This window comes from Juglans regia, chromosome 16 (genome assembly GCF_001411555.2).
Source record: "Juglans regia cultivar Chandler chromosome 16, Walnut 2.0, whole genome shotgun sequence".
NCBI lineage: Eukaryota > Viridiplantae > Streptophyta > Magnoliopsida > Fagales > Juglandaceae > Juglans > Juglans regia.
The window spans coordinates 1,758,464-1,778,986 of record NC_049916.1 but is presented as its reverse complement, the minus strand read 5'-3'; the positions used below and the strand labels follow the sequence as shown (position 1 = coordinate 1,778,986).

Here is a 20,523-nt window from a genome sequence, read left to right as displayed (position 1 = left end):
CCCTCAAGTAGTTTCATGTATACCATTTCATCAAGATCTCCATTAAGAAAAATTGTTTTCACATCCATTTGATGTAACTCTAGATCAAAATGAGCTACTAAGGCCATGATTATCCTCAACGAATCCTTCTTAGAGACTGGAGAGAAGGTTTCATGATAATCTATGTCTTCCTTTTGAGTGAATCCTTTAACGACAAGTCTAGCCTTATATCGTTCGACATTACCAGAAGAATCTCATTTGGTTTTATAAACCCATTTGCAGCCAACCATTGCCACCCCTTCTAATAATTCAACGAGATCCCAGACTTGGTTCTTATAAATGGACTCTAACTCATTCATCTTGGCATCCATTCAAAATGTAGATTTCTCTCCACTCATGGCTTGTAAAAACGTAATTAGGTCTTCTAAAAGTCCAACGTCAAAATTAGACTCAGTTAGGTATACAATGTAATTATTTGAAATAGCAAGCCTACGTATTCTTGAGGACCTTCTTAGAGCCACTACTTCATCATTTGGAGATGACTCAATTGGCCCAAACTGTAAAGGCGGAATAACTTCAGATTGAACCTCATTTATAGGAGCATGTTGTTCTTGAATTGGTTTATGGTTTATGTATTCTTTTAAATAATAAGGATGTTGTAGCATTACCTTCATTATTCAAAAGAAATACAACTGAACATATACTAAAATAGGTAAAAACCTATTAGCTGTAAATTAGCCCAAAGGCCAATCAATATGTATAAAGCTTGAAATTAAGCCCAAAGTCAAAATATGCCTTTGAAATCCATTAATATAGTTACGAGCACATAACCATCCGGATAGAAATTCAAAGACAAAAACTTAAAAGTCGAAAGTCAAGCCTATCTTCGAAATCATTAAAGACTCATTATATGAACAAAATTGAAATGCTAATAATTTAAATATAAAGATGAAAGGTTTAGCTCTAATACCAATTGTAAAACTTCTTGAAAAAATAAAGAGATCTATAGGATCTTTTACTTCCAGCCATTTGGATTTGAGAACTGAAAAACCTATAAAAAAGAGTAGAGATTTTCTATAGAGAATGAACTTCTAATCTTTTGTCTTGGAACTTTATGGGTGAGTTTAATGGAAAATACAAGCCCATTTATATAGACAAGACTAGGGACCCTTACTTATTACTCTTACAACCTTTGGGCTACCCTCATTATTTCATCCATAAAAAAATAGCACGGGTTATCCACTTTATTTATTAAGGGCAATTATCTATGCTTGATAGATAAAGTGAATCACCTTAGAAAAGACAAATGGTTTTCTAGGGAAACCAAAAGTCTAATATTCTATTCTATTTTTCAAGGTTGAACTTTGAAGGGTTATGATTTGTTATGATGTTTAGTTAGAAATCGTCACTGTTTCTATACGGAATCCTACTTAGTTTTAAGGTCATTATCCAGTTTTGGTCCCAGTGAAGCGGCTTCAGTTAGTTTATGGGTATCCAATAGTTTTGCATTCTTTGTCAAAGACACAACAAACAATCATGCCGAATCTTTTTTATACACAAGTTAGCACAACGTTGTTTAGATTATAACTTGGCTTATTTTGTATTTTTTCATGGAGTCGTTGTTTTACTGCACACTCGGGACATCAGAGCTTGTTTATTGCAGGCAAAACATGTCAAGAAAAGCAAGTAAGTTTGGGTACCAAGAATACCTTAGGTATTCTCAGAATACTCAACTACTATTCATTACTTTATTATTACTTTTCACCTATTTTTTATTATTATTAATTACTTTTCACTACTATTCAATATTCTATTATTAATTTTTTATTACTTTTTCACTACTATTTACAACTCTTCTCAACACTTCTCACTACCGAAACCTACCTGCGTTTATACTACCGGAGTCGAACCCTGGGATGTTGGACTTTGACATTCCTAGACCTCTCTTTGTAGTGGTCCAACCAATTTTAGTTTTTGAAACAAATGGTGATTTTACATAGTATCATAGTAGAGCATAGAACTCAAAGCTAACTTGTGTTAGCTTCACCTTATATGAAAAACCTTTATACCTTAAAGACAAGTGAATAGAGTTGTATTATGTGGCCTTGAGTTTTTCAAACATGTTAGTCCACTTTGTATGGTAAAATTGATTCAAGTTAGTCTTAATATATATTGATACATTATACCATAAATAAAACTTTTAAAAGAATATCAATATGAGAAAATCTTCTCACTGGTCCATCTATTATCCCTCAAATAATAGCCCCCCAATGAGTGTTTGCCATGTAGCTTTTCCATTACACATCTCATATGATTGCCTACAGCTGATAATAGAGAAAAAAAAAAAAACCTTTTCCTTCCTCGTGAAAACCCTCTCCATCTTCCACTGAAGCCCCTGTCTTGCTTCCTCTCTTATTGACCCTTCTCCTCTCCTAGAACCAACGTCGACGACGTCCCTCAACCTTGAGCCGTGACCCCGCACTCCCATAACCCTTCCCCTTCCCCTTTCCCTCCCTCTCTTCCACCTCGAAGCCCCCATCTCTCTTCCAGAACTAGAAACACCCAAATCGCAAAAATGGTCGAAACGAGCTCTCAATTAGAGCACAAATACTCAAAAACTATACAATTCGATTCATTTGACAAATAATCAACACTCAAATGGAGAGATTCTAGATTTTTATACCTTAAGAGTCGATAAAACGCCTGATTAACTCAAACCCACCACCAAATTCAGCAAAAGAACCCCACTTACAACAAATCTACCAAGGATTTTATGAAAAAGAAAGACTTTCATTGACCCAGCATTGAAGCTGGTTGATACAAGTTATCCCTCAGAGACTTTCCCACAAAAGGAATCCCAACCTTAATCGTAAATTGTTCCCAAAACAGTAATCGACCCAAACGCACTGCAAAAATCTTCAAATTAACCATCACTTGTCAACGAAGCAACCAGTTCACACAAAAATTATCACTGACCCATCATTAAATAGCACAAACTTACAAAACCCCAATTTTTACAGAAATACCAATCTTCTAGATTTTTTGCTTGTTTTTTGCTCCACTCAAAGTTTTCTCAAAGTCTCTCTTTTGTGGTGATTGTTATTTACTGTAAACTATGAGATTCTTTTCCTCTTCCTCTTCTTCACTAATTTTTATCTATTATTTCTCTATTTCTTTTTTATCTTTTCAATACACAAACACACATAACCTTCTGTGGGAAGTAACCACCACTGTGTGACAGTAGTTAGAAGAACTCTCTCTCTCTCTCTCTCTCTCTCTCTCTCCACAATAACTTTTGAAGAACAAAAAAACTATCAACTTTATTATTGTGAGAAAATCAGATGATGGTGGCTACGGCTGTGGTGGGTGAAGGCTGTGATGGGCGACGAAACAAGCTGGTGGAGAAAGAGCTTCATGGGGGCGACGAAGCTTGGTGGTGCGATGGCTTTTCCGGTTGTGGAGACGACGGACCTGGTTTGATACGGCGGTGGTCTAGGTTTCGTATGGTGGTAGACTGGTTCTTCACAAGACTTGTTCGAATGTTTTCAGTTCTCCATGTTCTCAAAATTTACTTTCATTGGTTTAATTAGATGAGATCAAATGTACTGTATCTATTATAATACTTCCTATGTGTATTGTTTGGATTGGAGGCTGTTAAACACCCAATATGAGCCCAACCGATCATAAGCGGAACGGTATCAATATTAGTATTTTGATCTTCAAAATTTTAGTTTAAGCAACTTGATCTTCTATCCTTTATTCCTCTTGTTTCCATATTAGTAATGAAAAACCTCGCAAACTTTGCTCGAGTTAAAATATAGACCAAAAGGTATTTATATTTTGTAGTGTGCTAGAGTATAAGAACATTTGTTGAGAAATTATAAAAAGAACATGTTAGGAAAATTAAAAGACTTTCTAATTTTAAATAAAACAAAATAATTCAATCAAATATATTATGTTTTTTATTTGACTCGACCATCGCCACCCAACTCCTTTTCATCCATAACTGAGTTTTGGAATAATGCTATATAAAAATTTCTAAAAGATAAGTTTCGTATAGATAATTTTAAAAAAAATGAGTCTTACTGAAAAAGAATAGATTTTTTTTACATCATTCAATATAAAGTCTACTTTTTTACAAAAAAGATTGTGTAGGATTTGTTTATTAAGATTTGTATAAATTATTTCTCTTTATTTTTGCTGATCTTTTTATCCCTTGCTCCTTCAAAACATAAATCCATTGAAAAACCTGTTTGAAATTACTAACAAAAAGAGAGAACTTTACCATCTTTTACTACATGGGAACTCTTATCTCTTACAGCAAGTCAGCAACCGTAGCTTTGAAACAACCCCAAATCGGTCGCATTTTCTGGCCATTGCCTTGGAGCTACCGCATATACCATTTCAGGAAAAACGTTGTGTGGAATTTCAGAACTCTATTTCAAACACCATGATTGAAATCCACCCCACTACACGAATTCCAGAACATGCCACAAACAAGACAAGGAAATAAGAATTCTCAAGATTTCAGAAATATGCCTCTGTTTCTTGTACTAAAAGTCAAGGCCATACCACAATAATTCAAACTTCAATGCCAGTTTAGTTATGTAAAGGCTTCTCCTTCTTCATCCTATTCTTCTTCGCAGCAACATGACCCAAGTCATTATTTAGGAAAGATAAAAATCTGCAGAACCACGAGGAGCATGGGCATGTTTTCTTTGTCAAACAACCATAAAAAAAAAAAAGCCATCAACTTAGAAATCTATATTCTAAAAACCTACAAAAATCAGCTGATCCTGGGAAATGGTTCAGAAATTCATGGGATTTCATGGTACAGCATGGTGCATCTTCTCGACGACATCATCAGAAATGAATTAACAAACCCTTCTGCCAAATTCCTTGCAAACTGAAGTGATCAGATCGGCCTCTCTTCAGTCCCGACTTCAGCAACACTAGACTGCCCAGAAAACCTGAATGTAAAATTATTCATAAAAATTTGTACCAACATACCTAATGTTGGATGATAATCAAAGCTCTACAGTACATAACAGTTGAAAACGGAAGATAAAAAGGACCAAAACCATTAGAAATCCGTTCAATGGTGGCTCTGAAATCCGACCGACCCCCAAGAAATCTGATAAGCTACAATTAAGGTACCCGAAACGATCATCACATCCTAACATTCCAAAACAAAAACTCGAAAAGAGCAAAAAAAAAAAAAAAAGAGTAATAAAAGCTTACGATTTACGCATTAAATGAAATGACGCATCCTTTTTTCTGAACCTTAGATTTGCAGAAAATTGTTGGAAAGAATGAATCGAACCCATCAACAACTTCCTCTGTAAAAATTATCAAAGACATCACCAACCCAAAAAAAAAATTAAGGCATTTATTTTACAGATCTAGATGGGATACTTCCTGAAAAGCAAATCTGCAGCGGTCCACAACCATAACAAAAATAGGAGAGATTAAATTTAAAAAAAAAATAAAAAAGTAAAAAATGAAAATCGACGTACTAATAGTGTGTCACTGACTTTCAAACCGTTGACAAACTTATTTGTCAAAAAGCTGCCCAAAATACCCCTCCAAAATTTGGTGGGAAAATCCACGACCTCCATTGGTGAAGCTTATAGTTTAAACACAAAAACATTGAACACCTCCGATCCATTACATTGACAAATCGCTTCAAACCAAAAACACAATCCCACGAAAAAAAATTGGGTTGCAAAGATTTCTAAGTCATTGTCGACAACAACATTTGTAGAACGAAATGTTATTGATCATGGGATTCAAAGTGGCAGCGCTACAAACCAAACAAGCCCATGACAAATTTAACTAAAAACTATATGAATCTATGGCTATAAACGCCATGGAGTTCCTACAAACTAAAGGGACTCCAATACACAGAATTCTCATAGGACAGCGAACAAAAAGAAGAAGAAGAAGAAGAAAAAAAAGGATCTGTGACGTTTTTCATGTTACATTAGAGTTTCACTTGTTGCATAAAGCAATATCAATAGAAACCCAGCCCAAGCCATCAAAACACTCTTTCTTTCAGTCTGACAACCTTAGAAGAAGAAATTGCTCTCCAAACACGCGAGGCGCACGTTAGCCTTCACCCCAATCCACCCCTTCCTTCTCACGCATTTAAACACTTTCACTAGATAACGCCGAGACTCTCTCTCTCTCTCTGTTGCAAAATTTCCCATCAATTTTTTTTTTTTAAATCTTTTTATTAGTTCTTATATGTCTTTGCATAATCTCAGAGATTACGATTTTTTCTCGGTACAATTGATTTACTTGTAGAGTTCTCCCAGACTCTGTCACCCTCTCTCTTTTGGAAATTTTCCCATAAATTTGAAAAGAAAACATTCTTTTTTATTATTTCATGTTCTTGCTTTCCGTAATCAAAGATTACAATTTTGTATTAAATTGTTTTATATTATACTCTCTCTCTCTCCCTCTCTCTCTCTCTCTCTCTGCTCTGAAGCAGTTTTGAGAGTGCGAGCAGATCCCTATTCTAACAGGCTCCATCTATTCGATCTTCTTGATTGATTTCTACGACATTCTCTCTCTCTCTCATTCTAGTTTCGTTGTCTGCCTATCGGGAAAATAGAGGTGTTCAGACCCTATTGTTGCGATTGCTCTGTTTCTAGCAAAATTAGGGTTTATGGGTGTTTATGTGACTGGAGTTCTGATGTGAATTTCAAGGGTTTTGGAGTCTCCCAATTCCAATTCCAAGTCGTGGGCATTTGATTATTTCTTTGTTAGAGACAATGATAATCAAACGGAATTTGAAATCTCAAATGCCAAGTCTGAAAAGAAGCAAACTCGGTAACTCGTCGGGTGAGGACGAAGAGAACTTGGCCGTGACTCGTAAAAAGAGGAAGACTAAGAACAACTCCAAGAAAAACGGGTATTACCCTCTCAATCTTCTCGGAGAAATCGCCGCCGGCATAATCCCCATGGGCTTCCAAGGGATAATCAGCTCGGAGAAGGGGTTTTCTGCTACGTGGTGCACCGAATTGTCGTTCTCCCATGGGGAAGTCGAGTCGGAAAAGCAGGTCCGGAATTTGACAAGAGCGAAGGTGAAAAGTAATCGTACAGTTGCGGCTGAGGTTCCACGGCCGCCACTGGTGAAAACATCCCGGGGCCGAGTTCAGGTACTTCCTTCACGCTTTAATGATTCGGTTATCGAGGATTGGAGGAAAGACAGTAAGACTAGTGGGCGTGATTATGGTTTTGATGAAGATACTGAATGCAAAAAAGATAAATTTAGCTTTAGCAGGACAAAAATGGGTAGTCAGGATGTGAAAAGAGCTATATACGATGAGAAACCCAGGCTCAATTGTAGGAAAAATGCGACATTGTGTGACGAAGAGGAGGAGGAAGAGGAAAAAGGGTATGTGGGGTTTAAGAATTTCAATGATATTAGGAAGTATTCGAGTTTGCGGTGTACAATGACATTGGCAAACGAGCAGTTGGGGGAAGATAGAAGATGCCTGATCGAGGAAGTTGAGGAAGATGTTGAGTTTTTGGAGAATGATAGGAGGAAAGACGGGTTGTATGGGCCGGAGGACTTCTATTCAAGTGACATAGTGTGGGCAAAGCCGGGGAAGAAGGAGCCGTATTGGCCTGCCATTGTGATTGATCCAATGACACAAGCGCCCGAATTGGTTTTGAGGTCTTGTATCGCGGATGCAGCCTGTGTGATGTTTTTTGGGTACTCTGGAAATGAAAATCAAAGGGTATGTTATTAGTTTTATGTAGAGCTTGTTCATTATATTTATGAAATTTGTGATTATTGTGCCTGAATACTTTTGGCATTTAATGGGATGCTTTGAATAATCTTGAGCAGGATTATGCATGGGTCAAGCGTGGGATGATTTTTCCCTTTATGGATTATGTATACAGGTATGTAAATTGCTTTTGAATTTTGCTTTTGAATTGTGTCATCTAAGTTGACCGTTGTGCACACTGGGGAATATGCTTGGTCTAGGTTCCAGGAGCAGTCTGAATTGATTGGCTGCAAGCCATGTGAATTTCAGATGGCTATGGAAGAGGCGCTTTTGGCAGAAAATGGGTTTACGGAGAAGTTGATAGCAGATATAAATATTGCAGCTGGGAACACAACTTTTGATGAATCTCTTCAGCTTAGGGGGGTTGAAGAAGCTACTTGTTCAACCCAGGATCTGGACTGTCACTATGCCAACCAGGCAAGCTGCTTCCCGGTACCACTTTCTTCTTTTCATTACTGTGTAACTGAATAGAGTTGCTCAAAAATCATCTGGATGAGTATATAATCAAAACTAAAATATCAGCAGAATCTGGTTTGCAATTGCAATTTGTGCATGAGTTATTGATTGCATTCTCCATAATTGTGTGGGTTATGCATATTGCTCTTCTTGTCTGCAAAGGTACGACAAGGAAATAAAACAAGATTCAAGTCTTATAGATATGATTTTAATTTTTTGTGACCCAAGGGGACAAAACTCTGGTAGCTTGCGTTTTCTAAGGAAGCCTACATAAGATAAGACTTAGGTGCAAATTACATTTTCTTTTCCTTGTCTCTGTTTTCTATGCAACCAATTGGAGATTAGAGGATTTCTCTTTATTCTGAAACAATATATTGTCCTTAAAATCTCCATAATCAAGGTGTTTCATTGCAGAATGTATTTGGGAAGAAGAAAGCCACACGTCCTTGTGAAGGCTGTGGTATGGGTCTTCCTTTCAAAATGACAAAGAAAAACAAGAATGCTATTCCTGGAGGCCAATTCTTATGTAAAACATGTGCCAGGGTTCGTATGTCCTGTCTTGTCATATGGTGCTTCTTATATAAGTTTTGTAAACCAACTAATTAAGTTTTCATCTGTACTACATTGTGTTTATCTTCCACTTATTCAAATTCTTATTCCAGTTAACAAAATCAAATCATCATTGTGGCATATGCAAGAAGATTTGGAATCATCCAGACAGTGGAAGTTGGGTGAGTCCACCCTACAAGTTATTCCAGAGTCGTGATGATTTTTTTCCTGCTGGAAGATTAGAACTGTATCACATAAAAAAAATCTGTTTGGATGTCCTCTCTGAACTAGGTACGCTGTGATGGTTGTAAAGTCTGGGTGCATGCTGAGTGCGGCAAAATTTCCAGTAACCATTTTAAGGTTTATCCCTCACTTGATATCTGACATTACTGCTCTGTTCTGTCCGCATGATGAGATGGTAAAAAGTTCTTTGTGTTTGGTAGAATCTGGGTGGAACTGATTATTATTGCCCGACTTGCAAAGCAAAGTTTGATTTTGAATTATCAGATTCCGGAAAGTCGGAAAAGTCGGAGATAAAACTCAAGTAAGTCATTTTTTTTAAAGTTTGATGAGTTAATTCTATTCTACATTTCTTCATGGTTGTTTTTTCAAATATTGCAATGGTAACGTTCATGGTTGCAAACGGAATGAGGATGATAGAGGTAGTGGCAATGGCAATGAGTAGCAGCAGCAGCAGTTGCAGTTGTATTATTCTTGTTATTTGCTCCTTTTTGTTATTATTTTAATAGTTATAGCTTATTCTTATTTGCAAGCCATTTCTGGTGTGGCATTCTGATTGATATTAGATTTTTCTTCACCTATGTATCTCTAATTATTGGAGTTTTTGTTGCAGATGGAACAAAAATAATGGTCAATTGGTTCTGCCTAAGAAGGTTTCTGTGTTCTGCAACGACATGGAAGGCATATATTTTCCAAGTCTTCACTTGTAAGAGTAAATAGCTTCATGAGTGCATAAGTTTTTCATACCATAATCCTATAAGTCTTCCTCCAACAAAACTCGAGTAGAGACAGTGGATTCAACCATTTTTTATAAATGATAAGTATGGATTCGGACATGGTAAAGATTTTCTCCCCACAAGAATATATTACTAGTAATCATTATGGTAGGTCTTCAATCTAGTAGTCAGTAAAGCTCTCGAATCAATCAGTCACCACATATATTCACGTTAGTCTTATTATCTCTTCCCTTTACTTTGTAAAAAGAAGTTAGTTGCTAATCCATTTCAATATTGTGGTTGGAGATCATTAGCATAATGCTACACTTTGTGGTGTACTGTTTATGTGCTTAACTTGTGTGCTGAATTTATGTTGAGAGTAAATAAAGGAAGCATGAAGTTTAAAACTCTCAGGGCACTCTAATAACTAATTTGTGTTGATGAGCTGTGATGTTCTCAGATCAAAGGATGAACAATGGTTACATTATACTTGGCTTTTCTACAATTATTTCCTCCCCTAATGGCAAGTATATCGATACATAATTGGATATTCTTAGTTGATAATTATCTTATGTGTCTATAAAAAGAAAGACCTAGGAGGGTTCTAGAATTTTATTTAGATTACCAACACTTTATTTGTGGAAAATGGGACATTAGTTTTAAGTTCTGTTCAATTTACTTGATACACTTCCTCTGTGCTCGGGCTATGCCTTTTTCATTTTATGATAAAATCCTTATTATTTATGTATATGTCCTGTGTACTTGGCTTCACCTATTTTAATAAAATTCTTATTTATTGATAAAAAAAATTCTTATTATTTATAAAAAAAAAATCATACTTGGGATAATCAATATAAGTGTTTTTTAACATCTCAAAATGCTTTCTTTAAGTTCTTTCTTCCTTCTGTTTCAGAGTCATCTGCAAGTGTAGGTTCTGTGGGACAGAAAAGCAAGCGCTTACCGACTGGGTAAAACATACAGGTTCCAAATTGAAAAATTGGAGGACTAGTGTTAGGGTGAAAGGTTCCATGCTGTCACTGGAACAATGGGTTTGTATTTTGCTTCAGTTTTTCACTTGTTCATATTGCATTTCTTGTCATTCATGTCTATCTTGACATTTTCAGATAGATTCTTTTTATGTGAAGAGTGTGTTTGTTGTTGGATTGATATTAGGGTGTTATCTGCATAGGGAAAACACCAAGTAGTGATTACAAAATAAGTTTCTCCGGGTCTGTTTGGCAACACAACTGCTCTCAAGTATTCTTAGATATTTTCAGATATTGCCTTTCCAAACATCACTCGAATACAAAACACTTTCAATTTCAAATCTTCAATTTTTTTATCTAATCACTACCTAATCATTACAACTTTCCCCAACTCTCGAACAGAACACAAAAAATAATACTACCTTTTCAAATTTCAAAACAAAAATAATATTCAAACAATTATATTCAAACAATTTTTTAGCTTTATAATATTTTTATTCAACTTTTTCTCTCTTTTCCCAAAACCCAATAAAACATCTTAATTCAAACAATTTCACTACTATTCACAAATATACTGAGATATAGTATCCATACGGGCCCTCAATCATCTTCTGGAAAGTTTATAACCCATTATTGTAATATATTATCTACTCTCTCTCTCTCTCTCTCTCTCTCTCTCTCTCTCCCCTCCTGTAGTGTTGCTAATTTGGTGTTCCGTAGTGAGTTTCAAGGGGCTTCATGCTGCACTTTTCAGTTTTGTAGTTTAATATATGTTATGGATTTTGGAACCTTTGCGTAGAACATATCATCCATTTCTTTTATTCACTTTATTCTACTGAGCCATCTTCTATGATAAGAACAATGCTTGTGTACACTTCCCTTATAAATTTATGGACCTCAATATATTCATATGTATTCTAATTTCTAATACCTTCTTGTTATACTCTGCAGATGCTGCAGTTAGCAGATTATCATGAAAATGCCCTTGTCTCTGTAAGACCTCCTAAAAAACCTTCCATAAAAGAACGAAAGCAGAAGTTGCTTACATTTTTGCAAGGTATTTACGTTCCTCCAACAGAATTTCACACTTCAAAGAGTTGCACCAACTGAATTTCTTCCACTGATAATTGTACTAATGGCATTCTCAAATTTTCTTTGCAGAGAAGTATGAACCTGTTTATGCTAAGTGGACATCAGAGCGATGTGCTGTATGTAGATGGGTAGAAGATTGGGACTACAACAAAATTATCATCTGCAACCGGTGAAGTCAATATGTCTTATTTTATGTGCATTATAATTAATCATTAAATCGTAATAATTCTAAACAGGCACTTAAATACACCAGAGAAATGCACGGTATATTACATCAAGCGACTTTGGATCCTTTATTTGGACATTTTCTTGTTTTTCTATTTAACCAAAACTCCTATTCTGTCTTGTTTTTTATGAAGTTCGTTAAAGAATTCTTAATTTGTAAATAGAGAGACCATTATCTGGAGAGCAATAAAGTTTCAGAATACCAAGAACTAGTGTATATTTTTGAGTCTTGAGAGTAGCTGTGTAATACAAAAAAATGCCGAGGAGTTGGATTTTATCCAAGAGAGCTCCTCCCAAAAGAAAAAAAGTGGGGGCACTAGCACCGGATGGTGACTCTTTATATTTAATTCGTGAACTGAGACTTTTTTGTGTCGGGCTCATTCATTAGAAGTCATTCTGTTAACAAGAGGATAATGCTGCACTACAAAGGAAATGCACTAAAGGCAACTCCTTAAGACTTTCGATCCATAATCTAGAATATAAAAACAATTCTATCAAAAAAGGAAAAGAGAAGGAATGAACACTTTCTATGATGGAGGTCCACACAAGACCGGATGGATTTACTTCCAAATTTAACTACCCACAGAATGACCATATTTGCCTAGGACCTTCTATAACATTATATCTCCCTTTTTTTGCCCTTGCCCTGAGTAGAAGAGGTATATCTTTTTGGTTGAACCCATGAAATATTTCATATGCACTGAAATTCTGCTCTCAGTCACATTTATGCAAGTTAGTCTGTTTTCTCCCTTTCATTATCGGTCAGTCCAATTATGCCTGCTAACCAAAGATGAGAATTGTTTTCTCGTTTTTCTTCAAAAGGAATCATAAAGCAAGACACTCTTTATTCGAGATTTTACTGCAGATGTATGTCCTGCTGTTACATGAATCTCATTGTTGATTCATTGTTTGTTTCAGATGTCAAATAGCTGTTCATCAAGAGTGCTATGGAGCCAGAAATGTTAGGGATTTGACTTCATGGGTTTGCAAAGCATGTGAAACACCTGAAGTCAAGAGGGAGTGCTGCCTTTGCCCTGTAAAAGGCATGTTCATTTGCATAGGATTAACTTTCATGAGTTTTGAGTTGGTCATTTTGGCTATTTAAAGTTCTTTGCATTATCTTGATATCAAGCTAGAAAATTTCTGTTTATTATTATTATTGTTATTATTATTTTTGTTATTATTATTATCATAATTATTATATTCTTATTTTTCTTTTTCGTTTTGGTATGTTCTGCAAAATATTGAGCCAAATTCTTCCATTTTCTATATGCAGAACCTGCCTTTCATGCTTTTTTGTGTTTACCCAGTTATTAATGTTTACGTTACTTAAGAAATGTAGTCACATTTATGATGGCAGGTTTTTCTCACCTAAAGATGGTTTTTTAACTCCCGAGTCCTGTCCTGATTTCTCTTGCCATTATTCATCAAGCATTTGTGAAGTTGGTTTCGACCTGTATTGATATCTTAATTTTATTCTGATTATGTTTTTTGGGCCCCTCAGGAGGTGCTCTAAAGCCAACTGATGTCGACACATTGTGGGTTCATGTCACATGTGCTTGGTTTCGACCTGAAGTTTCTTTTGCCAGTGATGAAACGATGGAGCCAGCTCTTGGGATCTTGAGCATACCATCTAATTCATTTGTGAAGGTGGAAAATACGATCTACTTGCGGCTTCTTCATTACCAGCTTAATTCCTCTATTTAATTTTATATCTCATTGTTTAGGATGAAAGTCATATTGAAAAGTCTGAATATTTGTTGCTTGAATCTTGTAATGATATTTTAATGTGGCCCATTAATGTCCTGATCCATAGTTTTTTCTTTCTTTTTTTTTTTTTTTTGGTACATTGAAAATAATGATAAATGATTCATTCAATATCATCAAGGTGAAGAGTGTTTTCTGTGACTTGGGTAAATTGTTGAGTGATTTGAGTCCTGTTTAGTTATCTCATTTGGTCTTAATGAATGCGTTCTGATTTTAATGAGTCGGTTGGTTCTGGTATTGAAAATATTAAGCATATCAATCTGATTGCATCCCGTTTTCTTGAAATTCAGATTTGTGTAATTTGCAAGCAAATTCATGGTTCGTGCACACAATGTTGCAAGTGTTCCACTTATTTCCATGCCATGTGTGCATCAAGAGCAGGGTATCGCATGGAGGTATGTTTGAATAAGTATTTCTAAAAACAATCTGTATCTTAGAGGGCATACATCATTTATATAAAAAGTGAAAAAAAAAGTTCCTGAAGTTTAGTAGTGTTATGTGCTGGGAACCTTGTTTCAAATTAAATTTATGGAAATTGAAGGATATTTGCATCATGATTCTCATCTGCTGCTTGTAATTATTATTCTTGTGCATTGTCTTCTAGGATAAATTCTATGCTTACTTCTTAAAAGCTTCTCAGTTGAGTTGTAATGGCATAGTTTGGGGCAATTGCATGTGAATATTCGAAATTTAGTCAACTTCACATGATAACTACACAAAGGAGCTCAGATTGATTGCGAGATGTCTAAAATGTGAGATTGATTGTGAGATGTCTAAAATGCTGATGTGCCTGTAAAATAGTTTGCCTTGATATATGTCACGTATACTTCAGCTCTTGCCTATTCTTATAATCGATAAGATTTTGTTTACCGATAAAAAAAAAATAGCTTGCATTGATATGCTGATGAGCCCCTGCCAAGGAAATAATATACTGCCTCCAGTCCTCAAACCATCTGGCTACAAGATACTTCATCCAACTCTATCAAAACCAACTTGTGTTTTTGGCCTTTTGCATTCTTTCATATAGTTTTTTAAATGGCTCTTGATAACTTGCTTTTCTTTGGATTAGATTTATGATTATTCTGCTGATATAAGATTGCATTTCTCCCTTGTAAATTTCAGTTGCATAGCTTGGAGAAGAATGGTAGACAGATCACGAAGATGGTTTCTTATTGTGCTTACCACAGGTATAGGATCTTCATTTCTATATTTGTCTTTTTCTCTTTCTTCTTTCTCCCTCACTTCTGCTTAATACGTGGATTTGGATTACGCTGTTATCATCCTTTACAAGCAATTACACCTGTGCTGTCAACAGTTTTAGCCTTGTCTTTATTGTTTCAACTTCATTGCAGGGCTCCAAATCCGGATACTGTTTTGATTATCCAAACTCCTCTTGGGGTATTTTCTGCCAAAAGCCTTCTCCAAAATAAGAAGAAGGCTGGGTCAAGGTTAATTTCATCTAACAGAAAAAAGATCGAAGAGATACCCACAGAAGAAACTGCTGAACTAGAGCCTTTCTCAGCTGCTAGGTGCCGGATCTTTAAAAGATTGAACAATAACAAGAAGGTGCTTTGTCCTATAATTATTTATTTATCTTCATATCCTATATAATTTTCCGTAGAGTTTTTTCCTTGGGGTTTCTTGGAGAGGTGCTGCCTGTGTCAGAAATAGTCCTAAATGCAGTGTTGGGCTAAACGGACTTGCAGTCACTAAAATGGGTTGCAAATTTATATAGCGGAAAGTGGTTAAGTGCTAGACTTGTTAATATCTTCTGGCTAAGTTAATTGAATTTTTGGCATGCTTTAAACATAAACACCTGGTTGGTTCCAGTTTTCCTGTTGTTTATACATGTTTGGGATTTTATAAGTTTTCCAATTTCTGGAGACAACATTAACCTTGCTATTTTCTCACTTTTTTTTTTCCAATCCTCGCTAGAGAGTAGAGGATGAAGCCATTGCCCACAAAGCGATGGGTCCCTGTCATCATCCTTCACGAGCGATACAAAGTTTGAACACCTTCAGAGTAATTTTCTTATCTTTTCTAGATTAAATGCAACTTTATAGTTTTGTCCTTCGTGATTTTCTTGGATTTACTAGAAATCAATCTAGAGGTGACATGATGCTTCTTTTTTCCCCTTAGCAGGTACTAGACGAGCCTAAAACCTTTTCTTCTTTCAGGGAACGACTCAACCACTTACAGGCAAATTTCCATCCTTCCAATTGTATACTAATCTACTTTCTGTGTTGGCTTCCTGACTATTTTTGGGGTACATGTATGATAGCAGAGAACCGAAAATGATAGGGTTTGCTTTGGTAGATCTGGTATACATGGATGGGGCCTCTTTGCACGTAGACACATTCAAGAAGGAGAAATGGTATGTTGGTTAAAGCTAGAATATATATATATATATAAGATAGCAAAAGCATGTTTTTTATTCTTCCTCTTTAAGATTTTGCGTATACAGAAATTATGTAGTTGAGCATGATTTTTGACCGATTACTTTTGAGGGTATCTGAATGTGATACTGAATACCTATAAAAAATAATTCTTGTGATACTGAAATGGCTCCCTTGTGTTTTCCTTATTATAAGAAATGGATGGCCCGAAAAACAGGCCACTGCTGAAACTGTTCACTTATTACTAAGATATTTTCAACCACATTCTCATAATGTGAAATTATACGATGACCTTGCTCATATCGAATCACAGCCGTTTAAAAGGCTGATAAACGTTATTAACTTATTCTAAATGCAATTTTCCTCTGTTTATTTCCAATAAAAATTAAAACACAATGGAACGTTCTAATGAACATTGATTCTTGAAGGATATGTGCATTCAAGTACACATTCGAAATATCTTATGTCTCTGTGTCTATCCTGTGCATACCTCTCAGGGTTTTTAATGTGTGATTTCTGTATGTAAAAAAAGCCTGAACTTTTGACTTTTCCTTTTATTTCTTCCCTGTTGTTACTCCATGCTTGAGGATTCTACAGTTTCTTTGGCTCTCGTGTATTGAAATTCAATCAATGTTTCATATGGAGTAACTTGTACGTGTTTGTCTGCAAGTTATTATTTTTTTTTTTTACAAGTAAAAAATATTTTATTAATACTGAGGGAGTAACATGTGCGTGCTGTAGGTTCTTGAATATCGTGGTGAACAAGTTAGGCGTAGTGTTGCAGATCTAAGGGAGGCACGCTACAGATTTGAAGGCAAGGACTGCTATGTGAGTGGTTAAAGAATATATTGCTTCTGTTATACATATATATTCACATATATATATATATATAGATATATATTGCTTCATGCATAAACTTTTCTGATACATAATCTTGCAGCTCTTTAAGATCAGCGAAGAGGTTGTGGTGGATGCCACGGAGAAAGGAAACATTGCACGCCTTATCAACCATTCGGTGAGTTGTGATTGAAGGAAATAATTTATCGCTCTAAGATGCTGCTGCTTTCTCTTGCAGTTCTTTCTCATTTCCTCATCAACCTGAAATAAATTGCTTGACACCCTGATCTTCATCGTGTAGGCAGCCTTCCATCATGTGATGGAATATAGAAGGGATATGAATTCATGTTTGTTTTCATTTCTTCACCTAATGATACAGTTATTGATGTCATTAATTTTGTTAATCATCCAGTGTATGCCCAATTGCTATGCGAGAATCATGAGTGTGGGTGATGATGAAAGCCGGATTGTACTTATTGCTAAGACTAACGTATCTGCTGGTGACGAGCTGACGTAAACACTCTACCAACTCACTTGCTTTTTTTTACTCCCTCTGTTTCTCTACTCGGGCTTACTTTGCTATCATTGATTTTGCATATTGCAGGTATGACTACTTGTTTGATCCTGATGAGCCTGATGAATTTAAAGTCCCTTGTTTATGTAAAGCTCCAAACTGCCGGAAATTCATGAATTAGGATGATACACACTGCATGCCCCATTGTTTCTCCGCAAGGAACGCTAACCCATTCCCTCTCTAGTGGGATCTCACACTCATACAAAATTTGAAATTTTCATTTTTGTTGAGGAAAGAAAAGAGAAAAATGCCATTTATGTATTTTTCTTTAATTTTATTTTCTCTTGACAATCTTTAAAGCTTAATAAAAAGCTTTAATTCCCTTCGGCTTTTGTGTAAATTCATTTACTTGTTTTTTTGGTAATGGCTTCTTCCCTCAAATGCCATCTCCATCTCACGAAGTCTTTTATGTAAATAAATTTTGGGATGGCAATATGTGACATAATTCATTAATTCAATATGAAGACGATACGATAATAGTGGATTTGGATTTAGGCTAATTTGTTTTTACAACTCCTCTCAACTCATCTCATATCATCTAATCATTACAATTTTTAAAATTTTCATATAAAATAAAATAAATAATTTAATTTTTTCAAATTTTAAAATAAAAATAATATTAAAAAAATATATTTTAATAATATTTTATTCAACTTTTAATTTTAATCTCAATTCATTTCATCTCATCTACAAAAACAATCAAGGCCAAGTTGTGTAAATTTTCTTCATCATTTAAGAAAATCTTTCTCAACAAGTTTGGGTCAAAACAGGTTGAACCTTTAAGACTATTACTTAATGGGTTGAGAACAAGTCACTTCATTTTGACCCGTTATGACTCTTTAAGAAAGTTAAAGTTACAATTATACCTTTATACCTAAAAGTAAAATTGTTGGAATTTTAATTTTGATATTTTTATTGTTTGGAATGTAATTTTAGACTTGTAGTTAGTTTTATATTTTTTACAGATATTTTAATTTTAACATTTATATAATATTATGCTAAACTTAATTAGGTCAAACGAGTTAATTTCAGATCTATTCCACAAATTTACATAAACGGGTCGAGTCGTGTTAACATATTTCATAGTATTCACTAACAGGTCGTATTGTGTCAATCCGTTATGTTAATGGATCATGTTAGGATTTAAGATTTTGATACAATAAACTTAATTGTGTTCGGATTAATCTATATAATATAATATATAAGTCGACATGACCCATTAACACGAGACACCTCTCGACAATAATCTTCCTCAAATGATAGTTCTAACCGATAAGAAAGAGACGTGAAATCTATTGAGGGCAATTATAACTCAATAAAGAAACGTACTGTAATTTAATAAGAAAAATGCTAGGGAGCCCGTTTTGGGCTCCCGTTATTGCTACCCGCTTGACATGTAAATGGCCTTTACTTCTTTTTTTCTCTCTCTCTCTCACCCGTGCTGCCACTTCCTACAAATTGATAGCTTCATATCATTGTGCTGCTCATCACTTCCACCCCTAATTACTATAAAAAATTTTTAAAATTATTAATTACTCGTTACTATATAATGAATAAATAGATAATTCAATTTGGAGATTTGATGTTAATAGTCAAAATTAAATTCATCTTATATTATTTTATTATCATATAATGAAAAAATAGCTATTCCAATGTAGAGATTTATATAAATGGAATAGTTAAAAGTTAAATTCATCTTATATTCATCAAAAATATACTTTAATTTAGCTATTCCAATGAGAGTGCTCTAAGTAAGCTTTTCCTTGATGGCTCAGAATCAATCGGTAGTTCATCCTCTGTCTGCAAACAGAAAAATCAATGAGAACATTGGCTCATTGAAAAACGAAAAGAGCAAATGGAAGAACTGAAAAGCTCATGCTTCACACAGGTTAGAAAATAATACCGAAATCTGGTTCAAGTAAAAAACCTGAGTCATCTGTCGCTTGGTGGCATCTTTTCCGCTAAAGATCCTTTCCTTCTGGTTCATATCAAATATTGGTGCAGAAGTTTGCAAAGCAGCTCCCTTTCCATTGAAAGTTCTAGCTTTCTGATTCAAGTCAGAGACCAGAGCTGGTCTCTGCAAATGGGCTTCTGTCACATTGTATATCCTTTCCTTCCGGTTCAAATCAAGGGCTGGAACTGGTGACCGTAATGCAGCTTCTTTTTTGCTGTAGTTCTTTCTATTTGTAGTGCTAGTGCGTCGGATATCGAATTTCTGGGTTTGCTGTAGTTCTTTCTATTTGTAATACTAAATACCTTCAGTTTCTCCCCCAATGGTCAGTTTTGGATGATGGGAAAGGTTGGAATACAGCGGAGACTAAAATAGGAACCCACCCTCCTCTACCCCTCCCAAAAGATAATTTCCATTAATTGTATTAGACATCGTCGATGGCCGTTCATTATTAGAAAGAAACCATATTTCAAACCTCAATTTCATTTCCTTTAGGGGTCAGCAGCACGGGGGAGGGAAGAAAAGAAAAAAAACGAAAAAAAAGAAAACGGGTAGCAATAACGGGAGCATATTTCCCATTTAATAATTTTAACTATACATATAACACATTTTTCATTTTTAAGGTGAAGTACAGAGTTTTCTTTACTAGGATATATGTGAATATCAGAGTTGCAGTAATCTATCTCATAATTTTTTTTCTACAAAAATACTCTGATATGTTTTTTATTTTCGGATTTTTCTTTTGTCCAAAAGACTTGCCGTTTCTCTCTCGAATAAAAGAGGGAGATAAATATGTGGCTCTAGAGAATGGAACATTTTAAATGTCTGATATTGACTCATCCGTCTATTGTGATAAAGAAAATGGACTGTATGCCCCTTTTATAGACCAATTGGCATAAAAAGGAGCTTGCCCAATGTACCATCCAGTTTTTTTTTTTTTTAATGCATATCATATT

General features: G+C 35.1%; 1 protein-coding gene and 1 long non-coding RNA gene across 6 annotated transcripts; one reads left to right on the top strand and one right to left on the bottom strand.

The window, feature by feature from the left end:
- Positions 1–4,215: 4,215 nt before the first annotated feature.
- LOC109004577 lies at positions 4,216–5,398 on the bottom strand. Of its 2 annotated transcripts, XR_004798604.1 has the most exons (4): positions 5,221–5,398; positions 4,761–5,121; positions 4,552–4,663; positions 4,216–4,448 (listed from the first exon to the last, which is right to left on the bottom strand). It is a non-coding gene; the product is annotated as an uncharacterized LOC109004577 (long non-coding RNA). The 2 variants fall into 2 exon arrangements; XR_004798603.1 differs by having other exon boundaries at positions 4,216–4,663.
- Positions 5,399–5,941: 543 nt separating this feature from the next.
- On the top strand, positions 5,942–17,938 carry LOC109004588 (histone-lysine N-methyltransferase ATX5-like). 4 transcript variants are annotated; one of them, XM_018983185.2, is made up of 23 exons: positions 5,942–7,727; positions 7,838–7,893; positions 7,979–8,195; positions 8,649–8,777; positions 8,897–8,965; positions 9,075–9,143; positions 9,227–9,327; positions 9,637–9,729; positions 10,653–10,788; positions 11,677–11,782; positions 11,887–11,986; positions 12,961–13,085; positions 13,547–13,692; positions 14,100–14,204; positions 14,932–14,996; positions 15,162–15,375; positions 15,745–15,831; positions 15,949–16,008; positions 16,094–16,183; positions 16,947–17,033; positions 17,146–17,220; positions 17,455–17,555; positions 17,647–17,938. In XM_018983185.2, exons 1-23 carry the CDS (start codon positions 6,756–6,758, stop codon positions 17,735–17,737), a joined length of 3,294 nt encoding a protein of 1,097 aa, XP_018838730.1. In that variant the 5' UTR covers positions 5,942–6,755; the 3' UTR covers positions 17,738–17,938. The 4 variants fall into 4 exon arrangements, with proteins under 4 accessions (XP_018838730.1, XP_018838727.1, XP_018838728.1 ...); XM_018983182.2 differs by having other exon boundaries at positions 7,979–8,210; XM_018983183.2 differs by having other exon boundaries at positions 5,943–7,727; positions 7,979–8,210; positions 15,952–16,008.
- Positions 17,939–20,523: the final 2,585 nt, after the last annotated feature.